The 17,676-nt window shown below is 42.1% G+C and overlaps 1 protein-coding gene across 2 annotated transcripts in view; it reads right to left on the minus strand.

Annotated features, from left to right (window-relative positions):
• Positions 1-17,676, minus strand: part of LOC143806308 (protein Shroom4-like) — a 471,342-nt gene that overhangs the window by 27,337 nt on the left and 426,329 nt on the right. For both annotated transcript variants that reach the window (XM_077286552.1, XM_077286551.1), the window contains one exon: positions 8,095-8,367. In XM_077286552.1, coding sequence (XP_077142667.1) covers positions 8,095-8,367 — 273 coding nt within the window. The remainder of the gene's footprint in view (positions 1-8,094; positions 8,368-17,676) is intronic.

The raw sequence follows: 17,676 nt of genomic DNA on the forward strand, positions 1-17,676 counted from the left end.
TCAATCACAATTGTAAGAACGTAAGAGACTTAAATTTACTCGTGACTCGGATGATTACCAACGAGGTGAAGTATACCGGTGGACTAACAAGAATTCAGGTGCTGCTGAAAGAAGACCTCCTAGACGGTGGAACTCCTCCTATTCATCTGGCTCTGAGAGTGATGGTTCCCGTTCTTCATTTCGCTCGTACCAAGGATGAGGACGGAGCTCCAGGAACAAGGGCAATAGACAGTATCCTTCCGGGTCTGAGTCCTTACCTACACGGATGCAGACCCGTTCTCAGGTATCTAGTGAACAGCTTGTCTATAATATTTCATCTTCTGTTCTTTCTTCTATGGAACTTTATGTTTTACAAAAAGGTTTGTCATTTTGCCCGACTCCTCCATTCAATGATTTCACCCTAGATCAAGAACTTAATAGATTCTTCAGATCTCTTCGTCTTAAGGTACACTTCTCCAGCACTATCCCATCATTACCATCATCTACAGTTACTACTGATCATACTATTGATAATGCTATTGAGAATACCACCCTCTCCCTTAAGAGATTAAATTTGACTCAACGTAGCACTTTTTCTCCTAGGACTTATCATCCTGTCGAGACATTTATCTCTCTTGTTAAAAAAGATGTACGTCACAAATTAACAGAGATTCAACAGGGTCACCTTCATATCAGGAGTAATATTTCCAGAGCAGAGAAGGGCGCCATTGATAGCTTACGGTCGAATAAACAATTGGTAATTAAACCTGCCGATAAAGGCAGGGCGGTAGTGGTTATGGATAGACAATATTATGTCAATGAGATTCGTTCCCAATTAAGTGACTCTGATACTTACCTTTGTATCACCCATGATCCCACGTCTGACATCACCAAGGAAATTCGGATGTTGTCTCACCAATTTTGTTCACTAGGGGTTATTGATAATTAATTAGGCGAATTCCTTGTTAATCCATACCCTATCTGCCCTGTCCTTTACACATTGACCAAGATTCACAAAAATCTCACACGTCCTCCGGGAAGACCAATAGTGGTCTCCACTGGTTCTTTGCTTTCTCCTCTTGCCATGGTACTAGAAAAGATTTTATCTCCATTATTAGGTCTTATTCCCTCTTTTCTGCGGGACACTTCACATTTCTTGTCTGCTATTCGTGGTCTTAACTTAGTACCTATAGAATGTTATTTAGTAACACTAGATGTAAATAGTTTGTATACTAGCATCAATAATGTGAATGGTATCCAGGCTGTGGAGACTTTTTTGAATGAGAACACAGAGTTCCATCCAGATTTGAAGGAATTTTGTGGGTCACTATTTACACTGATTTTGACAAAAAACTTCTTTTTATTTGAGGATGAATATTTTATTCAACTTAACGACACTGCAATGGGGAGTAACGTAGCACCCCCCTATGCCAATATCTTTATGGCTGATTTTGAATCCAAATTCGTTTATACACATGTACTCTTCCAACAGTTTTGCCCACTTTGGAAGAGATACATCGACGATATTTTTTTGATATGGAGTGGGGACCTTGATTCACTTATGTCTTTCTATCACTCCATCAATACATCTGTTGACAAATTGACCTTTTCTATACAACATGACCAAAAATCTATCTCTTTCTTAGATACTTTGGTCACCATTAATGAAGATAGGACTTTATCCACTGACCTTTTTGTCAAATCCACTGATAAGAATAGTCTACTTTTTTTCACTAGCTGTCACCCTCGCCACATTAAGCGGTTTCTTCCAAGATCACAATTTAGTAGGATTAATAGGATTGTGTCTGACTCCTCCCTACGGACTGCAAGACTGAACGAGATGGCATCCAAATTTCGGAACCAAGGGTATCCTGATTCCCTTCTAGATTTTCCTGTGGCAAGTCCATTGTCAACTAGAGCACAACCAAGAGCAAGTAGGATGGCCTTTGTTAATACCTATCATCCATTTATGCCCATTTTTCATGGTCTGATACATAAACATTGGCCCCTTTTGGGGCTGTCTTATCCTAATATATCTGAATTCCAAGTAGCCCCACTCATATGTCATAAGAAACCCCCGAATCTTCGTAATCTTTTGGTTTCAGCCGATATTGGCAGTTCTAAATTGGTTCCAAGACAAACATTCTTGGCTACAGCACGTAAGGGAACATTCCCATGTTTGCACTGCATTCAATGCACCAACATCACGAGGGGTGATACGTTTACCCACCCCAGATCAGGCAAGAGATTTCCGATTCACGGTTTTTTTAGCTGTGATTCCACATTCGTTATTTATCTCATTAAGTGTCCATGCGGTCTCGGATATGTCGGTGAGACTACCCAGCATATCCGAGACCGCATTGCACAACATAAGTCAACCATTCTGTGTAAAAAACAACTTTTACCAATACCAGCCCATTTTATTTCACACAACCATAGCGTCGCACAGCTGCGATACCAAATTATCGAAAGCATTCCTATAGCCAGAAGAGGCGGCAATAGGATCCTTAAATTAAAACAGAGAGAGTCCTATTGGATCCATGTGCTTCAAACCCTGGAACCACATGGTCTAAATCGGGAGTATGAGATTTTTTTATTGAAATTATATCATGTTATAGATCTATGAAGTTAAACACAAGACTCCTTATGATATTCTTTTATTTTATTTCTTTATATGGATGCAATATAATGTGGTTTATCGCATGTCCCTTAGAGTTGTAACTTTATAATTTTATATATGTATAATATATTGATTGTTTTTTCTTTTGTTTTCTCTTAGACTAAAGGTACCTTCACACGAAACGACATCGCTAGCGATCCGTGACGTTGCAGCGTCCTCGCTAGCGATATCGTTTAGTTTGACACACAGCAGCGATCAGGATCCTGCTGTGATGTCGCTGGTCGCTGAATAAAGTCCAGAACTTTATTTGGTCGTCCGATCGCTGTGTATCGTTGTGTTTGAAAGCAAAAGCAACGATACCAGCGATGTTTTACACTGGTAACCAGGGTAAACATCGGGTTACCAAGTGCAGGGCCGCGCTTAGTAACCCGATGTTTACCCTGGTTACCAGCGTAAAAGTAAAAAAAACAAACAGTACATACTCACCTGCGCGTCCCCCAGCGTCTGCTTCCTGACCCTTACTGAGCGCCGGCCCTAAAGTGAAAGTGAAAGCACAGCGGTGACGTCACCGCTGTGCTGTTAGGGCAGGAGCTCAGTCAGTGTCAGGAAGCAGACGCTGGGGGACGCGCAGGTGAGCATGTACTGTTTGTTTTTTTTACTTTTACGCTGGTAACCAGGGTAAACATTGGGTTACTAAGCGCGGCCCTGCGCTTAGCAACCCGATGTTTACCCTGGTTACCCGGGGACCTCGGCATCGTTGGTCGCTGGAGAGCGGTCTGTGTGACAGCTCTCCAGCGATCAAACAGCGACGCTGCAGCAATCGGCATCGTTGTCGCTATCGCTGCAGCGTCGCTTCGTGTGAAGGTACCTTTAGATCCAGTGGTCCATCACCCTTTGGTGCTATATTACATTGCACAGGTTTGTGGGGCTACTATCTTCCCTGTTTTACCCCCCTTTTCTCTGAGGGGATCTGTCTCCATACCTATCTCTAGGCGCGTTTTCTTATTTTTTCAACGCAGTAATTTGTGCTTTCATTTATCGGCTTTTTTCTTTTTAGGACACATTGCTTAAGCGCACACCTTTTATTTTTTTCTTTTTGTAATATTCCGTTTTCCTATTTAGATTGACGTCCGCGGCGCCATCTTCTTCCGGTTTCCTCTATTGTTTTGCCCCACTTCCGTCGGCATTTAGCGTTTGCGCATGCGGCTCTCAGCCTATTGGTACGGCTGTTTGGCTCGTTCATTTCCGGGCCAGAGGTCAGCGGTCACTTAAATAGAGCGCCGTCCGTTTCATTTCCTTTACCTTGCCTCCTGAGCGGCAGTGCCCTCGTTTCTTTTTCCTCTACGCAGCAGGTATGTATACGCGATCTAGGGTTTTCTATCTCTCTGGTTTCATCCTCCATTCTAATGTGGTTCTCATTTATTGTATTCCTTTAGCCTTATCCTTTACACTCTGAGCTATATTTAGGGCATTTCATCCAAGTTGGATAGCCCCCTCCCCCCTTTTGTTGATATATTCACAGATGATGTGCCTTGTGATATATATATATATATATATATATATATATATATATATATCTTTTTTTTCCCCTTTTCTGTATTTAGGACATGCCCTTATTCCACTTTTGTGTATGGTTTATGATATATGTTATCTAATATATCCATTTGGTTATAAATTTCTTTTCTGTTTTATGTACACAACCTGTCTTTATTATTATTATTATTATTATTGTTGTTTTTCTGTAATGATTTGTACTGCACTCATTTATTATCATTTTTTATAGATAAATGCCTTGATAAAGGCTTTTTGCCGAAACGTTGGCATTCTGTATGACTGGTTGTAACTTAATAAATTATACTTTGATTCTACTGAAAAGAGTCCTCGGATTAGTCTATTGATATTACCTTGTAACCAAACAGCCAAAAAACTAATTGTATACTCATGGTGTAAACATGTGAATTTTAAATTTAAAGTATTGCAATTAACATATTCCAAAAATTCTTTGATCAATTATTTTGGACCTCACCTGATGAATAATAAGTCTTCTATATAACGATGAAACCAAATAATATACTGGCAAAAACTTATTGTCACTGAATATAAATTTATCCTCCCAAATAGCCATAACAATGTTTTAAAGTGAAGGCAAGAATTTCCTGCCCATACATATATCCTGTTACTGCAAAAAAAATTGGTTATTAAGGAGAAAACGTTATGTTTCAAAAGAAAAAGCAAAGATATAACAAGAAAATCCTGAGTAGCACCTGAATATGGACTATATTTCTGTAAAAAATATTATAAACAGTCTATTGCTATGTTGTGTGGGATGGAAGGGTATAAACCAACAACATTGTCAGATAGGAGCAACTGGGTTACAAACATACAGGTATTCACTTAAATCCTAATTAATCACCCCCATATGAACACCCTCTATCAATAAGGATTTAAGTTAATTTTCAAAGACTGACGTTGGATTCGAAGACTATTTCCTATACATCTATTCATTGTGAAGTAAGTCTAAATTTAAACTCTCATATAGACCCATGTTGATCAATACTATGTCCTTTGTCTGCTGGACAGACCAATAAGTCAGTATTACTTTGGAGAGCATTCACACCTTTTTCTGAGGGGGTTAAATTTGATTGATTTTTATTAGAGGTGTTCTATGAGCAATAAGTTCTTTTTCTACCAATTCCTGTAAGCGATCTAAAACAGGGGGCCTAGATTGTATAGGATAGAAAAAAGGGTTAGACGTTGAGAATGAACTGTTCCTGGATTCAGTGTGTATATTTGATTCGGACTGTAAAGTTCCAAGATCACAAAGATATTTAAGTTCAATAAAAGAATGAATGTTCGCTGATACTGCATAGCTTGTCTTGTTCTGGTTTTTGTCAGTCATAACCGAATCCAAGAAATGACATTTTAAAGTTCAGTTCCTAGCAAATTTATTAACCTCCAAGATTGTATGGAAAACATCCATGGGATTTGTGTGAGAGAAATTTGCGCTTCAGACAAAATACAACTTGATAGATTCTGAACTGAATTCATTACCGTTGCTTCTTGAATTTCAGTGAGAATCTTCTTACACCGATGTTTGCACCTTGCCCTCCTCCGTTTTTTTAATTTTTATTGATCATTTTATTTCCGGAAAAAATGGAGATGGGAATGTTACAGAGGGTGCAACAGGTCACGTTTGACTAGAGCCAAACAACAAGTGAGTTTGATTGATGACATAATAATAATAATAATAATAATAATTTTATTTATATAGCGCCAACATATTCCGCAGCGCTTTACAACTTATAGAGGGGACTTATACAGACAACAGACATTACAGCATAACAGAAATCACAGTTCAAAACAGATACCAGGAGGAATGAGGGCCCTGCTGCTCGCAAGCTTACAATCTATGAGGAAAAGGGAAGACACGAGAGGTGGATGGTAACAATTGCTTTAGTTATTTGGACCAGCCATAGTGTAAGGCTCGGGTGTTCATGTAAAGCTGCATGAACCAGTTAACTGCCTAAGTATGTAACAGTACAGACACAGAGGCTATTAACTGCATAAAGTGTATGAGAACATGATGGAGGAACGTGATTATGTTGTTGTTTTTTATTAATAGGCCACACAGGGATAATTAGGTTAATGCGTTGAGGCGGTAGGCCAATCTGAACAAATGAGTTTTTAGGGCACGCTTAAAACTGTGGGGATTGGGGATTAATTGTATTAACCTAGGTAGTGCATTCCAAAGAATCGGCGCCGCACGTGTAAAGTCTTGGAGACGGGAGTGGGAGGTTCTGATTATTGAGGATGCTAACCTGAGGTCATTAGCAGAGCGGAGGGCACGGGTAGGTTGGTAGACTGAGACCAGAGAGGAGATGTAGGGTGGTGCTGAGCCATGGAGTGCTTTGTGGATGAGGGTAGTAGTTTTGTACTGGATTCTGGATTGGATGGGTAGCCAGTGTAATGACTGGCACAAGGTAGAGGCATCGGTGTAACGGTTGGCGAGGAATATGATCCTGGCAGCAGCATTCAGGACAGATTGGAGCGGGGAGAGTCTGGTAAAAGGTAGGCCAATTAGTAGAGAGTTACAATAGCATGACATGATCCTTTACCTTGTAGTACTACAAATGCCATATGTAAACCACGGTTGAATGCGAACAATAATAAGAAAATGGTGACTTTTTCTACCCAATATAGTATGCAGTACCATGAAATAATATGAATCATTAAAAAATTCATCCCGATATTGAATCAGGATGACAAATTGCAAGAGATATTAAAAGATACAGATATTAGATTTGTTGCAAGTAAAGCCCCGACCTTCCATTCTATATTGTCTCCAAGCCTAAAAAGTCACAAATACACATGGCTGAAACTTGGCTTACTCTAAAAGGGTTTTTCCAATGTGGTAACAATGTATGCTTGTGTTGCAAATATGTCCAGAAATCCAAGACATTCCTTTCTTCAGCAACTGGCAAAGTGGACAATATAAATAGTTTCCTAAATTGCAACAGCAAAGGGGTCATTTACCTCATTGAATGTACAGTTTGTAACATTCAATATGTAGGGTGCACAACCAGTGTCCTAAGAAAGCGCATTCACAGACATCTCTCAGATATAGCAAGCACAACTGCGTGAAATATTGGCTATTGAACAGGTACATAATGCAGTGAGAGGAGGCGATTTTAGGAGAAAAAAAACAGAGTCTTTTTGGATATTTATATTAAACCCAAGACATCCATCGAACAGGACTTAATATACGACATGACCTCATCCTGCAATATACATGATAATGTTTTGATATATACATTAAGGCACTGCATCTATTGACGTGGGATTTTTTTATGCTTGTGGATACCCTTTTATTTGCACTATAGAGCATGTAATTATCTTCTACCTTGTCCCCTTCGTTTTTCTTCTAAATGTGTATTTAATCTGTTTTTAAGTCTCTGTTCACACAACTCTATGATGCTTTCCAAATTGTGTGCTGTTACTTGATGTGGGTAATGGGTTAATCTGTCCTCAGGTGTTTGCACTCTTAATTTAACATCAACGTACCTACCCATTGGAATGATACAGCTGTGTGGCTTGACAAACTTTTATTCTCAGAGCCGTGCTTGTTCATAAGGCTTATCGGAGCTGAAACGCATCGGTTGTATCCACTGTGACCAGAACCGCACTTACCATGTTTTTATGGATATGATTTATTTCTTCAATAAAATTGGAAATTGTATTCACCTGCTTCTACGCTGGATTTTTCCTCTTCGTTTGCCTCAGCCGGTTCCGAAGCTTTTCCATGCACTTCCCTGCAGGATTGTAGCTGCATCAACAGTGAGCTGACTCCTTTTTCCCCTTCTCCACTTCTTTCCATTATGTATTCAATGGTTTTTATGTACTCAGCATTCGATATGTTTCACATTATCCCAGAAGTGCTAATATTCTGTTAAAAATATTACTATAACAAAATAATGTTTCTTAAAATGTGGTGGTACCTTTGCTTCCATTGATGGCATTGGGTCTTCACAATTCAAGGTGCTCTCCACTCTTCTCAGCCGTCCAGACAGGGACAAAAGTAAGCTGACCACCTTGTCTAGGTCTCCAATAAAGATTTGAAACTTATCATACTCGTTAGGTTTGCAAATGTCTTTTAACAGATTCTTCAGCTCATGGCCAAGAGATGCATTTGCGTTAATGTCTTCTTGCAGTCCTTGCTGGGCTTCGTGGAGGACAGAAAGTTTTCTGCTAATGCTTTCTATTAGCTGTAGCTGTTGTTTAAAAAAAACAGTAAGAAACTGGTAGATAAATGTTTTTAAATTGCTTTCATGTTGAGATTTTCAGTGTAGAGTTTGACAAATCTCTCAGCACCCGTTGGCTGTCAAAAAGACTATAGGAAAATGCACGTAAATTGATTGCTTATTTTTTAAGACCATATGGTATTTGCACAGTCTTATAACCATTAACAATATGTAATCTAATTTCCCTATAATTTATCTGACAGCTGCAAGGACTGCTTGGAATTTCAGATACACAGTAGCTTGGCCAAATGCTGTGAACTCCCTGATATTACACAGAGACAGCACCTTGGCCAAACGCTGTGAACTCCCTGAGATTAAACAGACACAATAACTTGTCCAAATGCTGTGAACTCCCTGAGATTACACAGATTCACTACCTTGGCCAAACTCTGTGAATTGCCTAGGATTACCCAGAGACAGTACCTTGGCCAAATGCTGTGAACTGCCTGGGGTTACACAGATACAGCACCTTGGCCAAATGCTGTGAACTGCCTGAGATTAAACAGACACACTACCTTGGCCAAATGCTGTGAATTGCCAAGGATTACAGACAGTACCTTGGCCAAATGCTGTGAATTGCCAAGGATTACAGACAGTACCTTGGCCAAATGCTGTGAATTGCCAAGGATTACAGACAGTACCTTGGCCAAATGCTGTGAATTGCCAAGGATTACAGACAGTACCTTGGCCAAATGCTGTGAACTCACTGAGATTACACAGAGACAGTACCTTGGCCAAATGCTGTGAATTGCCAAGGATTACAGACAGTACCTTGGCCAAATGCTGTGAACTCACTGAGATTACACAGAGACAGTACCTTGGCCAAATGCTGTGAATTGCCTAGGATTACAGACAGTACCTTGGCCAAATGCTGTGAACTCACTGAGATTACACAGAGACAGCACCTGAGATTACACAGAGACAGCACCTTATGCTGTGAACTCCCTGAGATTACACAGATACAGCACCTTGGCCAAATGCTGTGAACTGCCTGAGATTAAACAGACACACTACCTTGGCCAAATGCTGTTAATTGCCTAGGATTACAGAGACAGTACCTTGGCCAAATGCTGTGAACTCCCTGAGATTACACAGATACAGCACCTTGGCCAACTGCTGTGAATTGCCTGGGATTATACAGATACAGCACCTTGCCCAAACGCTGTGTCTGACTCTACTCACAAATATATAAAATTGCTGGAATAAAACACACAATTTAAAAACTGAGCGAAAAATCTTTTCCTAGTTTTTCAAGTGATAATTCAAACATGTTCACACAATCTTATTTTGAAGTGAATGGCCAACCTTAGATGCATTTTATAATCTTAATATTAGTAGGTACAATGTTTTTTGCTGATGTATTTTTTGTATATCTTTACATATTAAGATCCTTAGTTTCCAGTGTATTTATTTATTAGATACACAGGTGGAAAGAAATTTTTGCCCAGACTTTGAGTTTCAGGTTGACTACTTATGGGTTGGCGTTGAAGGTACTTAGAGTCTAAAGAATTTTGATACAAAAAACTGCAAAATTTGATGAGTAAAAATCCCATCTGAGTCACTAATTTCTTTAACCATAAGAGAAAAGTGGGCAGAAAAGCAAGAAGATTTATCTTATAAAAATAAATTGCACTTTTTATTTAATATGCAAATAGTATTTGGCAAAAAAATGAAACAATAAGTATAAAAGAAATGCCTCCAATGTGAGGGACGCTAGTGGCTAAGGACACCATTACACACACATTGCTAGTAGTTATGTATAGCGAATTGCAGTAAAAGATATAAAATATGCTATCATTGGCTGTGGAGAAAACAAGATTCAGCTTGCCTAATATGGCCTACATGGAGTGCCTTCAAGGGGTATGATGTGATATCTAAAGGACTTGTGCTTCACTACGATACACAGAGCAGAGAAAAGAGAAGAATGGGAGGAGGCGTGCTTTGAAAGCTGGAAGCTACAATTGGCCACAATGTCTTTACATACTGAGGCATTATTCTGCTCATTGACAATAAGGTGCCTAAGACAACCCCAGAGCATTATCCCTCCTCCACAATGATGTTAAAACCATTTCCAACCCATTTTATTTTGATTTTTCAAAATACATCTCCTGCTGAGAAAGTGAGTACAACCTGCACTATCTGCTGGCAAAAGTCAGTACTGATCAGAAGAAATTCAGTAAAAAAAAAGTGTGAGCGGACGTTGGAGCGCAACATGAAAATCATAATTTTAGAGCACGTCATATGTTGGACTGGAAAGAGTTAATGCCAGAAGAGGTATGTAGATTTGCAGTTATTGGGTCAGCAGATAGATGGCGTGCTAGGCACGATGGACTTTAGCGCTCAGCTACCGGCTTTGGAACTTTGTCGTCTTCACCTGTGTGGAGGAGCAGCTGTGGTTCCTGACCGCTCTTCAGTGACACCATTCACAGAATATGTCAGAGGGAAGAAATGTCCTGAACTGACTTGTTGCAATGGTGGCACCCATCACAGGTATTAAGCTCTAATGCACGTAGTGCCCCAGCACGTGTCCCAGCATGCAGTGTCCCAGCATGTAGTGTCCCAGCATGCAGTGCCTCAGCATGCAGTGTCCCAGCATGTAGTGTCTGTCACAGTTCACAGGGAGGATACCTTTCTCTTCCCCACCAATCACATCAATTTGTCATGAACCAGGGTTGTTTGGTTGACCCTGGTTATTTCTGAATGGGATTTATATGTATCCCACTTCCCAATTCCGGTTTGGAACTTGCAGCTCTCTGGCGCCCCACTTACCCTCAGGTCAGACCGGGTACTGCACCTAGGATAATTAGTCGCCAGAAAGGCTGCAAGGCTGCCTTACTTTGTACTGGCTAAGGGGCACTTTGCAGTGAGGGTGATATAACTACTCCCACTCAGGCGGTAACAATAATTATCAACGACGCCATCACTATAAAGCCTCCCAACGCACAGGACAAATTCTACTGCCACCAGCTCCGAATTCTTAATTATTAATGGCTCCGGAGCCAACCCAGATTAGTAGTGTAATTCACTTCAGAGGACGCAACTGTATGTTATAGAGCAAGGAGAGTGTTGTGAACTCTATTTCTGGGCTCCCTCTTGTGGTCACAAGTGGTACTGTGTGAGTGCTGTCTTTCTGCAGGTTTGTGACTGGCATCACCTGTCTCGTTATCTGTGGGCTGGTTTTCTATTTAAGCTCACTTGGACTCTCAGTCTTTGCCTGCTGTCAATGTATTCAGTGCTATTCTGATTCCTTCTGACTACCTTGCTCCCAGTCTCTTCAAGAGAAGCTAAGTTTCCGTTTTGTTCATTTTTTTTGATCATCAGTGTTCTATATGTTTCTTGTCCAGCTTGCTAATATGTGATTTCCCAGCTTGCTGGTAGCTCTGGGGGGCTGAGTGTCTCCCCCCACACCGTTAGTTGGTGTGGGGGTTCTTGAATTCTCAGCGTGGATATTTTGGTAGGGTTTTTTACTGACCGCACAGTTCGCTATCTGTTTTCTGCTATCTAGTATTAGCGGGCCTCATTTGCTGAATCTGTTTTCATTCCTACGTGTGTCTTTTCTCCTTACCTCACCGTTATTTGTTGGGGGCTTCCTATATCTTTGGGGTTATTTCTCTTGAGGCAAGTGAGGTCTTGCCTTCTCTTTAGGGGTAGTCCGTTTCTCAGGCTGCGTCGAGACGTCCAGGATTTTAGGCACGTTCACCGGCTACCTTTATTGTGTTTGGATAGGATCAGGTTTTGCGGTCAGTCCAGTTACCACCTCCCTAGAGCTCATGTCTATGTTTGTTACTTAGCTAGTATTTCCTGTGATCCCCAGCCACTGGGATCATAACAGGAGAGACCAAGCTAGTAATTTTATATTTTACTCCAAAAAAGGTAGGCAGTGTTTACAGAAGTATAAAAAGATATTGTAAAGAAGACAAATATAATATGTACAATACAATTACAAATAAAATGGAATTAACGATGAAAATTCACTTATTTCATTATATCATCTTATCTCATGACCGACCGTGTGCTGTGGGGAAGGGCGAACATATATCCAGATGCATCACCCCTCTGTATAGCAGCTAGACCCTGGACAAAGACACTTGAAGATTCCTGCTTCAGTTATTTCCTAGCCTAAAACCAAAGCCCTCCCCCTGTGGTGAACTCGCTTAGAGGCTGGATACTCCTCTGTCTTAGCAGTATGAAAATCCATAGTCCCACATATCTTGGCGCACGAACCTCGTAGAAACATGACACCCATGTCGTTATGCTCAGCGTGCCATAGGGATTTGTTTAGGTATAGACATGGGGTAGCTGGGTGACCCGATTCCGTAGTAATCCTTTTCTCAATTGTGCTGGTTCTGGAACCTAGAAAACTCACTGGCTGATAGTTCTACTGAAGCCCATGTCAAAAATGTATTTGTCCCACTTCTATCATTAATCAGTGCTATGATATTTACATTTGCAAGGATAAAGAAACCTTTTTTTTTTTCATTGCTTTGACTTGTACTTTCACTTTGAAGCCATAACAATTCCTGAAGGAGGGGGGAAATTATGGGTTTAGGGTTACACACACAGACAGAGAATAGAAGGGAAAGAGTGGGGTCAGAAAGGCCCACAGCTTGTGTCTGAAAAACAATGTACTTTTAGGTAGATACTCAAACATGGCATATTCACATTATCGTGACAGCAACCATCCTCCCCAATAAAACATCAGTGGGCAAGTTATCGGACAGTCCCACTTCCTTCACCCCGCTCCCGGCACCCCAATCTATATACACCCGGGCCATTGGCAGGGGACAGCGTGTGCCTCCAATCCCTTTGGCAGTCAGGGTTTTCCCAGGAATAATCTCTTCAGGGATCGCCAGTTTGGGTCAGATGAGGGTTCGTTCAGCCCTGATATCTTGAGCTACATGCCCCCCCCCCTCCCGCGGTGACATGCTGCACGTTGTCATACACCCTCCCAACCGCCCCACCCACCAAAAGAACTGCTGTATTAGGCGGGTTCTTCTGTTTCTCAGGACAGTGAGCGCTGATGTGACCAGTCTGCTTGCAAGAAAAGCACTAGCGTAGGTCGGTGGTAGGTCTGATGCTGTTGGCTACAGGGAGAGGGCCTCTGGTGAGTTGGCTGGCAGGGGTACTGGTGTTTGTTGCAGGCTTACCCCCTTCTTCAGCTGGTGGTGACTGGCTTCCGCACTTCCGGTTGACGGTTGGCGTCATATGCATCGGCAATCTGCGCTGCTTTAGTCACATCTTTGGGCTCTCTGTCCATCACAAACTGTCGCACCTCAGCTGGGGAAAGATGTAAGAACTGATTTTTGATCATCAGGTCCCGCAGCTGTGCAAAGGTGGTAACTGACAGTCCTTGGGTCAAAGTGAGTCCATGCGCCACATCAACGTAGCTGTCATGTGGGCCACGTTGGAGGTTTCGGAACTTTCTACAGTAAACCTCAGGTGTAAGCTAGTACTTTGTTATCAAGGACTGCTTGATGGCCTCAATCTTCATCTTGGTCTAGCGGGAGAGAAGCAAACGCCTCCAGAGCTTTGCCTTTTAGCACTGAGGTCAAGTATCGGGCCCATTCATCATTTGCCATTTGATACTGTCTGCAGGCCTTTTCAAAGGCCCTCAAAACAAGTATCCAAGTCCCCCATCGTTTTCCATCACAGGAAAGTGCTCTGGCCGGGGATCTAAGCGCTGCTTGACTTGCCGCTGGACTGGGACGACCTTGGCCCCTGGAGTCTGGCTAGTTCGAGCTGGTGCTCCCGCACCGCTTGCCACTCGGCTCTCTCCTCCTCCCGCTAGGCTTGGGCCTCCTGCTGGTATTGTTGGATGTAGAAGAGGAAGTGCCCCAAAATGTATATCTTTACATAGAGATGTGTTTAGTGATATAATCCTGCCATGTGTTCCACATGAGAACCCTCCATCTTGCTCTATGTGCTGGTAAAACAGGTTCATTCAGGATTAAGGGGGATGTACCTTTGCCAGTGGACAATAGACTTGTGACCTCATCCCCACACACCTGAGGCTGGACACACCTCTTCTTGGCTGGACATAAAGGGACAACATATGTGCTTGGAGGTCTCTGGCCTTGCTGGTTTCCTGGGACGATCATGGACATACATGGTGGCTTAAGTATACTCTGTATCCCTTTTATCTTACTAGGCCCTGTAACTTCTTAGGCCTTAGGGTTAGTAAGCTATAGATTGGGAGGGCTGATATTTTATGTGTGATTTGGGCAATCGGGCAGTTAATTGTGGGTTTTTATATTGTGGTTATATTGTTGTGATATTACTGGACATTGTGGGTTATTACTGTTTGATATTGTGGGGATATCACTGTATACTGGAGTGATATTACTGTATCAGAGTTGTTACATCCGTGTATATAAATATATATATATATATATATATATATATATATATATATATATATATATATATAGTCGCCAGCTTGGGTATGAATATATATATGTATACTATAGACTGCAGACTTGTGTGTGTGTGTGTAATAAATATCCTTTATTGTTACACTGTTTTGTCTCAGTTAGTATATAGTATAAGGAAAAGATAATGTTGAGGCGTATTTAGTGGTTATTAATTACTAATAATCAAGTTTGGCGATAATAGTTAATATCGGACCTCAATAGAGGTGCGGGTTTCTCCTTTGGTTAGTCATTTTTGGAGGAAAACCCTGCCCTTTATCACTGGATCAGCCTCAGATGTCCATCACGGTCATCGGCGGGGAGTTGTTCCAAGGCCCCAGCAGGTTGGGGTCCAATCTGCCTTGGTTGCAAGTAGGGCCAGCATTCAATGGTTGGACCTCTGCTGCAGCACCATTTTTGCTTGTGCTGGCTTCTGCAGCCACTGGGCTCTGAGACCGGGCTTGGTCTGCTTCAAATTGCAACAGTTCTGTTACCAATTGAGCCTTGGTTTTGCCATGGGGGTCCAGGCCATGGTATGTGCATACTCCAACAAGAGTGTCCTACTTCTGCTGGGTGTACCAGCCTTTTCCTTTTGCTGCCATCATTGCCAAATAAAAGATAGGATGGAAAAACAAAGAGAAAGGGAGGGTGTAATTGCTATACACACAATTGTCTCAGGACTAGTAAACACTGGGCTTGCTCTCCAAAACCGTTTTGCCCCAAGTCCTCGCAAGAACTGTGCAAGTTTTGTGAGAGGAATGATTGCTCAAACCTGATCACTAATGATCCCACCATGCTGCCACCAATATGCCATGGTTCACGGGGAGGATACCTTTATCATCAGCACCACTCACACCAATTTGTCATGAACCGGGGTTGTTTGGTTGCCCCGGTTCTTTTCTAAAGAGATTTATCTATATCCCAGTTCCAGTTTGGAACTTGCAGCTCTCTGGTGCACCCCTTACCCTCAGGTCAGACCGGGTACTGCACCTAGGATAATTAGTCGCAAGAAAGGCTGCCTTACTTTGTACTGGCTAATGGGCACACGGCAGCGAGGGCAATATAACTACTCCCATTCAGGCGGGAACAATAATTTTCAATGCCACTGTCGCTACAAAGCCTCCCAATGCACAGTACAAGTTCCGCTGCCACCAGCTGATTTCTTAATTATTAATGGGTCTGGAGCCAATCCAGATTAGTACCGTAATTCACTTCAGAGGATGTTACCGTACATAATAGAGCAAGGAGAGACAAAGCCAGTAATTTTATATTTTACTCCAAAAAAGGTAGGTAGTGTTTACAGAAGTATAAAAAGATATTATAAAGTAGACAAGGGTTGTATGTACAGTAAATTACAAATAAAATGGGATTACAGTTGAAGAGAACACTTACATTTCGCTCAGGTCATTTCATCTCCTGGCTTCCCATGTGCTCAGGGGCCACATCTAGATGCATGTCACACATCTGTATAGCAGCTAGACCTCGGACAAAAGACTCACTCACAACTCAGCAGGGTTAAGATATGCCCTCTGGTCGTGACATGTTATGATCCGGTGACCTTGGAGCCGCATGAGACTTTCTGAGGAGAAGGTGGGACCTGTACTGACCGCAAACCCTAAACTGACACCGCAACTAGAAGTAGCCGTGGGGTGTACCTAACACATCCTCGACACAGCCGGAGGACTAAATACCCCTATAGATGGAAATGGGAATTCTATCTTGCCTCAGAGCAGAACCCCAAAGGATAGGCAGCCCCCCCACAAATATTGACTGTGAGTATAAGAGGAAAGACAAACGCAGGCAGAAATCAGGATTTAGCAAAAGAGGCCATGCTAGCTAAATAGGAAAGGATAGGACAGAATGCTAAGCGGTCAGTATTAAAACCCTAAAAATATCCACAGCAGATAATACAAAAATTCCACAATCTAACTAAAGTCATGGAATGTATATCTGCATCTCCTGAGAATCCAACTGGACTGAAAATATCCAAACACAGTCTAAGCTGGACAAGAAAAAACAATGAATAGTACTGAATTGTAAAGCACACCACATGTGTGCAGCAGAAACAAAACCAGACACTTATCTTGGCTGATTTGGCAGCAGGGCAGGAGGAACCAGACAGAGATGAATAACCTCCAAGAACAATGGACAACTGGCAATGGCTAATGAATCCTGCACACCTAAATACCCCAGTCAGAGCTGCAATCAGCAGGAACACCTGCCCAGGATTGCAACCCAGGGACAACTGCATTACCACCAGCAACCATCGGGGGGAACCCAAGAGCAGAATTCACAACAGTACCCCCCCCCTTGAGGAGGGGTCACCGAACCCTCACCAGAGCCCCCAGGCCGATCAGGACGAGCCAGATGAAAGGTACGGACCAAATCAGCAGCATGGACATCAGAGGCAACAACCCAAGAATTATCCTCCTGGCCAAAACCCTTCCATTTCACAAGGTACTGAAGCCTCCGCCTCGAAAAGCGAGAATCCAACATTTTCTCAACCACATACTCCAACTCCCCATCAACCAACACAGGGGCCGGAGGATCAACAGAAGGAACGACTGGCACCACATATTTCCGTAATAAAGATCTATGGAAGACATTATGGATAGCAAAAGAGGCCGGAAGGGCCAATCGAAAAGACACCGGATTAATAATCTCAGAAATCCTATAAGGACCAATAAACTGAGGCTTAAACTTAGGGGAAGAAACCTTCATAGGAACATGACAGGAAGACAACCAAACCAGATCCCCCATCCGAAGCCGGGAACTAACACACCGACGACGGTTAGCAAAATGTTGAGCCTCCTCCTGGGACAACACCAAATTGTCCACCACATAAGCCCAAATCTGCTGCAACCTGTCAACC

Source organism: Ranitomeya variabilis, chromosome 2 (assembly GCF_051348905.1).
Source record: "Ranitomeya variabilis isolate aRanVar5 chromosome 2, aRanVar5.hap1, whole genome shotgun sequence".
Taxonomy (NCBI): domain Eukaryota; kingdom Metazoa; phylum Chordata; class Amphibia; order Anura; family Dendrobatidae; genus Ranitomeya; species Ranitomeya variabilis.